The sequence below is a fragment of the Myotis lucifugus genome, unplaced genomic scaffold (assembly GCF_000147115.1).
Source record: "Myotis lucifugus unplaced genomic scaffold, Myoluc2.0 scaffold_143, whole genome shotgun sequence".
Lineage (NCBI taxonomy): Eukaryota > Metazoa > Chordata > Mammalia > Chiroptera > Vespertilionidae > Myotis > Myotis lucifugus.
Window position 1 is genome coordinate 3,390,984 of NW_005871191.1, and position 12,150 is coordinate 3,403,133.

Consider the following 12,150-nt stretch of genomic DNA (forward strand, 5'->3'; position numbering starts at 1 on the left):
TCTCACGGGAGCCCCACAACTCCCTGGTGAGAGGGGCCCGGGTCATTCAATAGCTTGCTCCCACACACAGGCTAGGAGTGGTGTTGCCAGCCCCAGAATCCAGCTTGGGCTCCACAACCACACTCTTCCCACTGCCCCTACCGCACAGTAGGCTTTTTATTTTCTGTCAGTTCTCCCTACAGAATTCACTGATTCCCCCACTGATCTCTGCAGCTCAGCACTCCTGTAGTGAAAGACACACTTCCTTTCCATGAGCTCCTGTCCGAGGTATCAGAACTTGGGGACTGGGTCTTGTTCATTCCCCTTGGGCTCAGTGCCCTTGGCATAATCTCTAGTACACAACAAACTCAATAAACACTTTCAAATGGAATTTTACTGCCTTTTGCCTGGAGCCTCCTCGGAAGGCAGGCCAAAGGAATGGCTGCCAGGTCCCAGGAGAGCCCACGCTTTGGAAAGCTTTAGGACCAGGAGGGTGTTGGCAAGGATCGGAGGGTGAGCAGCCCCTGTAGGGCCCACTCAGGAAGGGCTGAGGCCTGACTTCCTTCTCCCAAAGCACCCACGTTCCCTTCTCCTTTTCCTTCCCCACAGGATTCATATCTCAAAGCAACCTTGGAAATTCAAGGCAGGGCCAAAGCCTAGTTTCCTGAGAAGATGAGACACCCCTTTTTTTCTCTCTTACCCGTAACTCACTAGGCCAGTGATGGCGAACCTTTTGAGCTCGGCGTTTCAACATTTTGAAAAACCCTAACTTAACTCTGGTGCCGTGTCACATATAGAAATTTTTTTGATATTTGCAACCATAGTAAAACAAAGACTTATATTTTTGATATTTATTTTATATATTTAAATGCCATTTAACAAAGAAAAATCAACCAAAAAAAATGAGTTTGCGTGTCACCTCTGACACGCGTGTCATAGGTTCGCCATCACTGCACTAGGCTATTAGTTATGAGTGGCAGTCTGGGCTGCCCATGTCAGGGTGGGACCACACTTCATTTCTCCATGGGGCTGTTGGCCAATAAATCTTTTTTTCAGTCCCAGTCTCTGCCTGCTAAATCCATAGTCACCAACAGTGGTGAGGGAAAGTGAGAGAATGCTGGATAATCTCTCCACTTTGGGGCATGTTGTTAGCTCAGTTGTTCTTTCTCCTCTGATAAAACTGCCTCTCCAGCTGCCGATAAAGGCCAATAGATTTCTCACACTCTGTAAATCAAGGGGGCCCACTGTGGATGCAAGAAGAAGTGGACCACTGATGCCTCCCCAGCCGTCGGGGACGACCGAGACTGGTAGCCGGAGCCATTACTCTGCCACACTGCCCATGTCTCATGACATCACAGCCACGCAGGGAGAGCCACTGGTTGGGCAACACTTGGAGAGATTAATCCTGCCCCATGCATGACTCCCTATTCTTGCTTACTCTCCCCACAGAGCTGCCTGTGAAAACAGGGCTCATTGTATTTGCTTGGGATATTTAACACCAAGGAAAATATCAGACAGGAAGTGGTGTTTATGGTTTCTGTGAATTCGTACATCGGTAAGACCTGTCAGTGAGAAACCATTGAGGGGAGAAGAGGGAAATAGAAAGACCCCTTGACTAGGGCCTGGCCCAACCCCATCTCCAACGTACTGGGCTACTCTGGGCCTATAGGCTTCTTATTGTAGCTCTAGTGTGTGTGTGTGTGTGTGTGTGAGAGAGAGAGAGAGAGAGAGAGAGAGAGAGAGAGAGAGAGAGAGAGAGAGAGGAGAGAGTTTGAAGAGGATGGCAGTGCATTAGGGCCAAGTGACTTGCCCAAGGCCCTAAAGACTTGTCTTTAGAGCTGAGTCTTTACCCTCCCACGTCAGGTAAACCTTTCTAACCCCAGAGGCCCACCTGGCAGTTGGCTGACTGGCAACCTGGAGTTCATAAGCCTTCCCAGAGCTGCACAAGCCAAGACCACTTCAGAGGGAACCACCCAGAGAAACAAGAGCCCCTCCTGTCAAAACCCAGAGCTGCCCGCCACGCCCTGTGGAACCCGCCGTGACCCGGCGCCTTCCAGGACCGCTTTGCCTAAAATCATTTGTCTTGGCTCCGAGGTGCATTTTTGGCTGTTAGGAGTTTCTGGCTTCCTCTCCTTCCTATCCATTTGCCAGGAACAACAGCCTGTCAAGGTCGCTTCAGGTCTGGCCTGGGAAGGCCATGAGAAACAGTCACCAGATAAGAAAGCCTTTCTTGCTAGCGGTGCCGCATGTTTGATTCACAGGCTGCCTGCTGTGTACTCTGCTGAGTTGGTGACAAACACCCTCGCACATCTGTCCCATCGCATTCAATGGATGAAGAAAGAGAAGAACAGAGGCACTTCCATCTCCATGACCCCATGGCACATGGTCCACTCTCCGAGCTGCCTCTTTTCTCCTGTACTGTCACTGTCCGGCTCACTGGGACTGAGGTGGTCCAAGGTCTGGAATAAGGGGACAGTATAAGACAGGGCAAGGAGAGGAAGAGTACGTCGCTGGGCCCCAAGCTCAAGGGGCTTCCATCTTAGGCACATATTCATCCAGAGGCAGGCACTGGGCCAGCCAATGATGATACACAAGCATCTAAGATAGATTTGACTTAACCTTTAAGGGCTTGTAATGGGTATGGGCTCCCTTCCTCATAATCAGTGCACTGAGACCGTCTGAAAATGTTGTATGGGCGCCTTGTTTGATTTTACACACACACACACACACACACACACACACACACACACACAGATGTTTATAATAATGCTGAGGTAGTGCTACCGGTGCTAATGATGGGCATGTTAAGTGCCACAGGAGCCCAGAGGAAAGAATCGCTGCCTCTGCTTGGACAGAATGAGGAAAGGCTTCCACAAGGAGGCGACCTGGTAGGCAGTCATGAAAAGGCAACCCAAGCACAGAGTGCTGCACATGTAAGTGATGCCTGGAAGCATGAAACGCCTTGTTATGGATTAAACGTCATGTGTTGAAGCCCCAACCTCCAATATGATGGTTTTAGGAGGGGGGACCTCTGGGAGGTGATTGGGTTTGATGACATCATGATGGGATTGGTGCCCTCATAAGAAGAGGAAGACACACCAGAGCCCCCTCTCTCCGCCACGTGAGGACAGAGTAGGCCGGGAAGGAGGCTCTCTGTGGAGCCGCACTGTGCTGCATGGCGATCCTGGACTTCCCGCCTCTAGAACTGTGAGAAATGAGTCTGCTCTGAGCCCGCAGGCTATGGTATTTCGCTAGGGCAGCCCAAGCTGATAAAGACATACCCTGACATGTTTATGAGCTACCAGAACTTCAGCAAGGATGGGTTCCTCAGCTGCTAAGGCACTGAGTCTCCCAGCAGGCACCAGTGTGCACACGGTCCCCGTTGACATAGGAATCCCTACCACATGGCACGGACAACGTCAGCCATTACAATGTCAGCATTGAAGCCCAACTTGTTCAAAACCCCACTTTCTCTCCCACACTAGACTACTCAGGAGGCTACGTTCGGAAGACAAGCCAACTATTACAATGTCCATTTCCTCAGCCCGCAGTTGTAAACCCATGTATGGACTCTTAGAGTTAAAAGCAATCAACACCACAGTGTCACATCCTATATTGGCCACTAGGTGGAGCTATGTGTCACACCAAAAGACACCAGAGGTGAAGCTGATTTCCCCAAGTGTTCTGCAAATAGAACCATTGAGTGTCACAGCTGGTGGCAAGTGCTGTAAGCCCAAGGTCCTGTGAGGGTAGGGCTGCAGAACAGACCATTCACAAAATAATTATTAGATACCCATTTGTACTAGTCTCTGAGTTTAGAAAAATAATGGGCACTGTTTGCCTTCTAGGACCTACACGTTTGGAGTAGGAAACATACGTGCACCCACATGTGTGCACACACACTGCACATTTCTTGAGCATCTCAGACTCTGTCAGGTGCTTTTCAAGTCTTATCTCTAATTCCCAAAGATTAAGAACTTGTTCCAGTTCAGGTAGCAGAGCCAGGACTAAAACTCAACCTGTTTGCCTCTAAGACCACGCTCTTTCCTCAGCACCGTCCAGCCCCTCTCAAACAGTTTCCCACACAAAGTGAAAGGCTCACCCACAAGGTTGGCTGTAAACCAAAGCCACCAGGAACACACGAGGCAGAGCTAACTCTGACTGGGAAAGTCAGGAGGACATCACAGAGGTGGTGTTTATTTTAGGGTCAGTCCGATGGGCTTGATGGGAAAGGAATCCCAGGAAGGAAGTGGCATGTCCTGATGGCACAGAGCTTTGCAAATGCAGGGAAGAGCCTTCTGTAATGAATGGCAGGTAGCCTAGAGCAGTGGGGCGTGTGGGGGTGTGAGGAGGGATGTGACCAGGGCTAAAGGCAGAGAGGGTGGCTGAGGGAAGGATCATAAAGAGCCTCCCACGTTCCGTTAAGACGTTGAGATGTGTTCTCACAGGCAATGGGAAGCCATCAAAGGGGCGTGGACAATTATCTAGTGCTAAATGTAAATGGTCATTTTTTTTCCAGGAGGGGATGTATATTCATACTTTAGAAGATTATACAGCTCAGTGCCTCCTTGGAAAAGAAAAACAATCATCTCTCCAAACATATGGGTGCTAAGTCTGTCCCCTTCATTTTATTCTGCACCATATGTCACCCTGAATGCTTAGAAGATGAGTAGATGGGTTGACTTCACAGATCAAAACTTAGTAAGAAATAACTTCATCTGTTATTTTAAACTTTTTCCCACTCACTACAGCCAAAGCCCAATTTACTGATCTAATAAAGGTGGCAACTTGTAAAGTACTTAGACACAACTGGCACACACAGGGAGCTAATTTACACACACGCGCACACATTCCGCACTAGGTTCTTATTAATGTCATTTCAGCCCCACCTCGGGTAGACCTGAATGATACAGACAGACGTACGTGCGTACTGTACCGTGGAGACAATGAACTACAAAAAATAGCTGTTACCCCAAGTGGAGGTATGGCATTATTTTAAAAACAAAGGTCATAGGTTTTCAGAAACTAGAATTTACTTCCACACCAGGCTTTCTAAATAAACTTGCTGTAAACTTTTACAAGAACTCTTTTCAAAGACCCTCCTTAGGGGTTTATATATTACTCATACATCAAGGCTGTCCCCACTAAGCCAAACACATATCTGGATGAAGACTTGAATCATTTCATTGTTTCCAAGTGCCTGGCTGTTTGAGGTTGATAAGATACCTAGACCCTGTCTGAGACTCTGTGGCTTTATCAGATACTATAGGCCTGGTGCTCGAAATTCGAACATGGGGGTGGGAGGGTGTGTGTGTGGGGGGGGTAGCGGGGTCCCTCAGCCCAGCCTGCACCCTCTCCAATCCGGGACCCCTCGGGGGATGTCCGACTGCCGGTTTAGACCTCATCCCTGTGGGATCTCTCTCCCAATGTGGGACTGCTGGCTCTTAACCACTCACCTGCCTGCCTGCCTGATCACCCCTAACCGCCTCTGCCTGCCTGCCTGATGCCTCTAACTGCTCCCCTGCTGGCCTGATCACTCCTAACCACTCTCCCCTGCCGGCCTGATCACCCCTAACTGCTCTGCCTGCCTGCCTGATCACCCCTAATCACCTCTGCCTCAGCCCTGCCACCGTGGCTTGTCCAGAAGGATATCCGGAAGGACATCTAGAAGACGTCCAGTCTACCTGGTGTAATTAGCATATTACCCTTTTATTCGTATAGATTTGCCATTAATCAGATGCAACCTCACAGAGAAACCTAACTGTAGAAGGTTACGGACCATGTTAACGACAGTGCTTCCAGGCGCAGCAAAGCAGGTGACGTGCCCAGGGCCACAGAGCTCACACGGGGCTGAGCGGGCTTTAAGCTCCCGGCGTCTGACATCTCAGGCTGTTTTCTTTCCACTACACCGATCGCATAGGTAATACGACTTATTTCGCAGATTCTGAAGCAGCGGCTAAATGACCAGTTCCTCAATATCTACAACTCTGTCATGTTTATCAAAGGAAAAAGGAATGAGTACAAAGGACATTCAATGACTTGCCCTGGACTCAGCATGCGAAGCAAACTGATAACGTAGCCCCCAAAGCAAACACTCGCATGCATTCCCGCAGAGTGGAGTCATGCTTAGCTCGCGTTCTGGAAGGTTACAACCAGGAGGAGCATTAAGTGCCATCTGGGCCATCTCTCTTCCTTTGGGCGGTAAATTTCCACAGTAAGAGAATGCGAGAAGAAAAACCAGACCGGAGTTCTCTAGTTTCAGTAATCGGGTGGTTTGCTTACACGTCCGCACTGTTATCTACACTTGCTCTGAGAGCTAGCTCACTTGGTAAAGAAATGTAAGCTTCCCAGAGCAGGAGCTGAAAGGTAAACATCCGTGCCTGTTAGCAGGGGTGAAGGCTCTGGTTTGAGTAGCCAAGGAAACTAGGACTTTCTCACCAAGGGTCAAGCTTTGAGTGCTTCAATGTCGCCACCTTGTGGAAACTGTCAATACTACATCAAAATCAACACTGACCATCTATTGGGGAGTCAGAGACAGATCCAACAGTAAAATAAACTCTATTACAGGATATGAAAATCGCAAAGTAACCTGAAAACTCCTTGGTCATATATGACAGTGAGATGTGATAATGATAACCTTGAGGCCATTCTGGGTTCCAAAAGTCTTCTAATTAATAATGAAAAGATTAAATCACAGGTAGCTTAATTTTAGTAATAGGCATAGATTATTGTAGGTTTACAAAAAACTAGAAACCCAAAATGATGCCCTACGGTTAACGCGATCATTTCATATCAGCCCATCAACTTTCCCAGCCATTCTAGATGGCAGAAACGTGTTAGGTTATAAGGGTTTGGTGGCTGCTGTCATCCAAATTTTCACTACAGGATGGTTCTAAAGCAGCGGTTCTCAACCTGTGGGTCGCGACCCCTTTGGCGGTCAAACGACCCTTTCACAGGGTTCGCCTAAGACCATCCTGCATATCAGATATTTACATTATGATTCATAACAGTAGCAACATTACAGTTATGAAGTAGCAACGAAAATAATTTTATGGTTGGGTCACAACATGAGGAACTGTATTTAAAGGGCCAGAAGGTTGAGAACCACTGTTAAAGTAACAGGCAGAAAGCCAAAGCACCTCTATGTCTAAACTTTTAATTAACTCAAAGAACATTTCTAGTCAGACCAGTAGAGCTAAGCAAAAGTAAATTAATTTTGAAATAAATTCCAGTTGTGCTATTTCAATGCAGCAATGAGATACTGGGCACGATGGTGCGGCACAATGGCTAAGGAGCAGGGCTCTGGAGCTGCTGGGCCTGGGATCTGCCTCTTAACTACTACAGGGCCTTGGGCCAGTTAATTAACTTTCCCGAGCCTCAGTTTACTCATCCACAAAATGGGGATTGTGTTATCTCCTACCTCGAAGGATTGCTGTGAAGACAGAAGAAGGTTACATACATAAAGCACCTAGCACAGGGCTTGGTACATAGTGGGAGAATGAACTATTATTCAATTATGAAACTATTGACTCAACCATGGGTTCTTGATCACTGTTCATGGAAATGAGTGGCACAAGTGTTATGCCTGATTTTTATTGTCAATCATTTTGGCTGCTAGAATGCTAGAAGAGGGAAAGATCTTGGAAAACTTCTGTGCAAGTGAGGGGAACAGATTAAGTCTCAGGCAAGTGGAATACACAGATGCATCTTTGGTTCACACAGCGATCGAGGAGTAGAGCCAAGAACAAGAGGGAGGCCTAGGACTGCACATGGTCACAGCGCGGCTCAGGCAGCAAGCAGCTCATTACAGAGAGGTTGGGTTTGTTCTGTCGCCCATGAATCCATGTGCTCTTCAATTCAGCTATATCTATAAGCTCCCAGATGTATAATGCACTGTGCATTTGGCAGTGCACAAGCCAGACAATGTCCTTGCTTCCTGGAGCTTATTATTGCGAGCAGGAGGGGATGGGGAGACCATAAAATCTAAACAAATAATCAGGGTAATTTGAAACAGTGATAAGGTTTCAGAGGAACATAAGACAGGGTGATGGAGAGGACAGGGTAAGGGGCAAAGCTACATAAACTACTTCAAGTTGAATGGCCCAGGTGGGCTCCTGCAAAGAGATAACCGTTGAGCAACAAGAAGGAACCGACCATGCAAAGATGTGGGGAACTGAATCCAGGCAGAGAAACAGAGGGTGCAAAGGCACTGTGGCAGGAAAGAGCTTGATGAGACTGAGGACTGGAAGGAACAGCTACAGCAGGGGAAGCAGGGGATGGGGAAGGTGGAGAACCGTGTGATCTAAGAGTCAGGTAAGAGCCAGATCCCGTAGGACCAGGTAGGCCATGCTGAGGAGGCTGGACCCCACCCTGAGTGCCAGGTTTTGATTAAAGAACTGACACCGTGTGGTTTGTTGTCAAGTGTCTCTCTGGCTGCAGGTGGAGCCTTGCTAGAGCCTCCCAGTGAGGACTGCCAAGCCTGGACCACGGCCCAAGTCACGCGATTCTTCCCAGAAGGTTCCCCTCTGCACCACACAGCCTTGGACGTGGACCGCAGAAAGCGAAGTAGGCAGTTTGATGGGCTCCAGAGAACTTAAAGTGCTGCCAACACAAATAAACAAACACACACTAGGTGCCAAGCCTTCTCCCGCTCCGTGAAGAGAGAAACCCCAAGGACTCACCCGCTGGTGATGTCGTCCGTCCGGATGTTCTTGCTCAGGACGTCCCCATCGCTCATGTAGCCGGGGGCGTCCACGCTGAGGCCCTCCAGGTCCATCTCGTCTCCGGCCTTGTCAGAGACGTCCACGTGGCACACGCTGCTGCCCCTGGACGCCAGCTGCCTCCTCAGAGGGGCAGGGTACACGTAGCGGCCCGACTCGGTGTTGATGAACCGGCTGGCGTTGGCTCGAGGCGGGTACCCGTTGCCCATGGAGGGGGCGTCTCCTGCTTGGAGCCGAGGGCTGGACTGGCCGAGTCTCCAGGACAGAGGAGTGGGCCTGCCCGTCAAGCTGAGGATGCTGCGCCCGCTGACCTCCGTGGTGACGTTGGTGTCAAATGTGGTTTCTAATGTGCTGCACACATAAAGGCCACCTTGGGTTAGAGCCCACTGCGCCTAGAATCCTTTGCAGTTTATATGTTCTTTAATGCTTTGAAAATCATGAACGATTCCCCGTACACAAGACAGGATCAACACCAGGTGCCCATGGACCACCCTCTGTTAGAACAGAACACAGGAAGATGCACACCCACACAGCATTCGGGAAAGCCCAGTGAAGGCAGTTCTCACCAAAACACGGCACAAGGCACTCATGACCATGACCTTGATTCAGTTACCTTAGCTACTGGAATTGTCTTTCTAACTCAGGAAGGGACATGGAAAATGCTGCCCTGATAGCAATGGGCACAGAGGTCCCCCGCTGGGATGCTGCCTCACAGCTCCCCCTTTCCCAGGGCAGGACGCACCTGCCCCCGTGCAGCTCCTAACACCAGACCTCCTCCCCTCAGCCTCTCCTGACCGAGCAGGCAGGGGCAGCCTTGACCTTCTAACTCTCTCAGGTTCATTTCCCCCACATGTTGGCTTCTACATTTTGCCCCAAATGACAACTAAACCTGGGGCAAAGGGCTGGAAAGAGTGGTACGTGCTTAGGCTTGAGATCACATCACTTGGGGAATAAACCAAAGTGCATGGGTCCCTGGCACCGGGAAGACTCTTTTGCAGTCCCCTGTGCTTCAGCCCCGACACAGTCAAGACAGGCGGGGCACCTCCTCAGAGCTGCGTGGGGTCTCCCACTGCGCAGAGCGAGCGGGAGTCTTGCAAGCAGGAGAAACCACCGAGCTGTCCCTACTGTCATCATCATCCTAGTCCACGCCAAGGAACCCACAGTCAGTCCGTTTCAGTGCTTATGGTGGAAACTTAGGGGCATTTCGTATCTAATCACAGAGTCCCAGGGTCCAATGTGTGGCCCCATGCAATCAGAAAGCTAAAGGCTTAAGGGGCCCCTTGAACTTAAACGCCAAGTTCACTCTCCTCTGGAAGAATCAAGTTGTTTGGTGCTTCCGCTGCTTTTGTTTCCCTCCGATCCTGCTGCAAGCGGCCTCACTATCCGTAGGCTGGGGTCCCCCTAAAGTTTGGGCCCTGGTCTTATTTAAGATGGAACCCACGGTGCTTTCACCTCGAGCTGCCAAAACAGCGGGCAGCAGGGAAACCCTGCTGTCTCCTTGCTAGTTCACGTATCAAAGTGATTGAAGCTGAGAAGCAAAGGAGAGCCTGGGAGATGAGGCCGCAGGGGGGGAGGGGGTACCTAGGACATGGCCTTGATTACCAAAGCCAGACATAGGCTGTAAATCGCCATCCTGCCAAAAGCTTGAAGGGTGTCCTAGGGTTGCATCCTTTTCAGCTTCTTGCTCAGCAATGAAAGCAACCTGATAAATGTTTCCAAGGTAATGCTAGATTTCATCCAACAAAATCACTGTTCAAACACGACCATGCATTTTTATAAAGGTGACCTTACATGTCTTATACGCGTGCATGACTAACAACATTACAGAGTAACGACTATCAGAAGACGGGGCAGGAATTCGAGTTATTCACTTTATCGCTCAGGTCAAACGCAGTTCACCTGCTCGTTTCGACAGCACAGCGTAGTTTTGGGAAATGCACGCAAAGTGGAATTTAAATGGAGCTGGCTGAATGGACTTAGCAGCCTCCTACTTTGGGGAGGAATCTTTCCATACTAATTCTTGCTACTTACACTTCCCTTCTGCCCGCTGCATGGCATTCTTTGTCAATCCCAGCACATTTGGCAATCAACGTTATTTATTCCATTATTAGCCAGCTCAGTGGCACGAACAAACACAGGAGAAGCCGTGTGACCATCAAGTTACCAGCTAGTTCAGTAAAGTAATTCACACTTCAGATACCTGTGTGTAACCTGAGTTCCCCGTAAACTGGACATGGTCTCCTCCAAATTCTGCCGCAGGTCGGCAATGTTCTTCACTGTCCGCAGTCGCCGGGCCTCGGGGTCTTCCCCTGGAAAGACGAGGGTTAGGACTGTTTTAATTCCCAGCTAGATGGTGAACTTCACGGGAGCAGTAGTTGTGTCCATGATGTAAGCGTGTCCCACGCTCAGGGCCTGGATCACCACAGGTGCTTCAAAAGGATTTGAGAATGAATGAGTGAATGAATGAATGAATGTATGCCCAAAGGGGAGTGTTAAATCCAAGGAGAGAAGTGCTGCTTCTCCCTCTAAATCCCTCCTAAAATAAGTGATGTCTAGCTCGTGGGAGAAGCATAGAAACTAGTCTGAGACGTAAATACACTGTCACACTGATTCCAATACAGACACGCACACATGAGGTCCGATTCCCAGGAGCGTTTTCTGCCCAGGTGAAAGTGGGTGAGGCATTTTGTCTTCTCATCCATCGGTGATACACACTGCTGTCTACCGGCCCTACGTGACAAAGGGACTTGGCCAGGCTAAGAGACCTGTACTTATTCATCACAAACATGTCTCCCGAGAGAGGTTTGCCTTTTCTTTATTATGTCGTCTTAAATTCTGGCTCTTCTACTCACCGGCTGTGGTATCATGGGGAAGGTGGCAATCCTCTCCATCCTCCTGATGCCGCCACCCTACAGTGAGGACAGTAACGGAACTGACTTTGAAGGACCACTGTGGGGACTAAATGGCACAGGGCTGGGGGTCCCAGGGCACAGTGCCCACCACCAGCTTCAACTCATGCCCAGGACCGTTGGTGCTGCAGAGCAGGGAGCCACCAGGTAGACTCAGGGCCTCGCTTTGGGAGACAAGGGACTTCCGTTCTCTGGGCACGATTTTCCACAAAGTACGTGGCCCCGGAGGGGTCAAGCTGGCACGGATGTCCCAGGAGATGCAGGCCACACAAGGCAGAAGCCATGTGCTCTCTCACAGTAAGCAGCCTTGCTTCGGCGCTCTGGCTGTTATAATTTGTTTGGGCTTATGAGGGGAAGAGGAATAGGGGAATGACCACATAACAACGAGAGGGACCAAACATCTTTCCCTCAGAGACACTTCAGGGGCCGCTGGGAAGACAGAAGAGCCACGATCAAGGGTCTTTAAACACCTGTGACCATTTCAAGTGTGAGGCAACATTTTTAAAGAAATCTCCATAGAGAACATGGTCTACACGGGCAGC

General features: G+C 49.6%; 1 protein-coding gene across 1 annotated transcript in view; it reads right to left on the bottom strand.

Annotated features, from left to right (window-relative positions):
- Nucleotides 1-11,008, bottom strand: part of NAV2 (neuron navigator 2) — a gene marked incomplete at its 5' end in the record, with an annotated part of 137,067 nt that extends 126,059 nt beyond the window's left edge. Inside the window, 2 exons of the mRNA XM_014460859.2 lie at nucleotides 8,661-9,050; nucleotides 10,900-11,008. Of these exons, the coding sequence (XP_014316345.2) occupies nucleotides 8,661-9,050; nucleotides 10,900-11,008 (499 nt within the window). The remainder of the gene's footprint in view (nucleotides 1-8,660; nucleotides 9,051-10,899) is intronic.
- Between the last annotated feature and the right edge of the window lie 1,142 nt (nucleotides 11,009-12,150).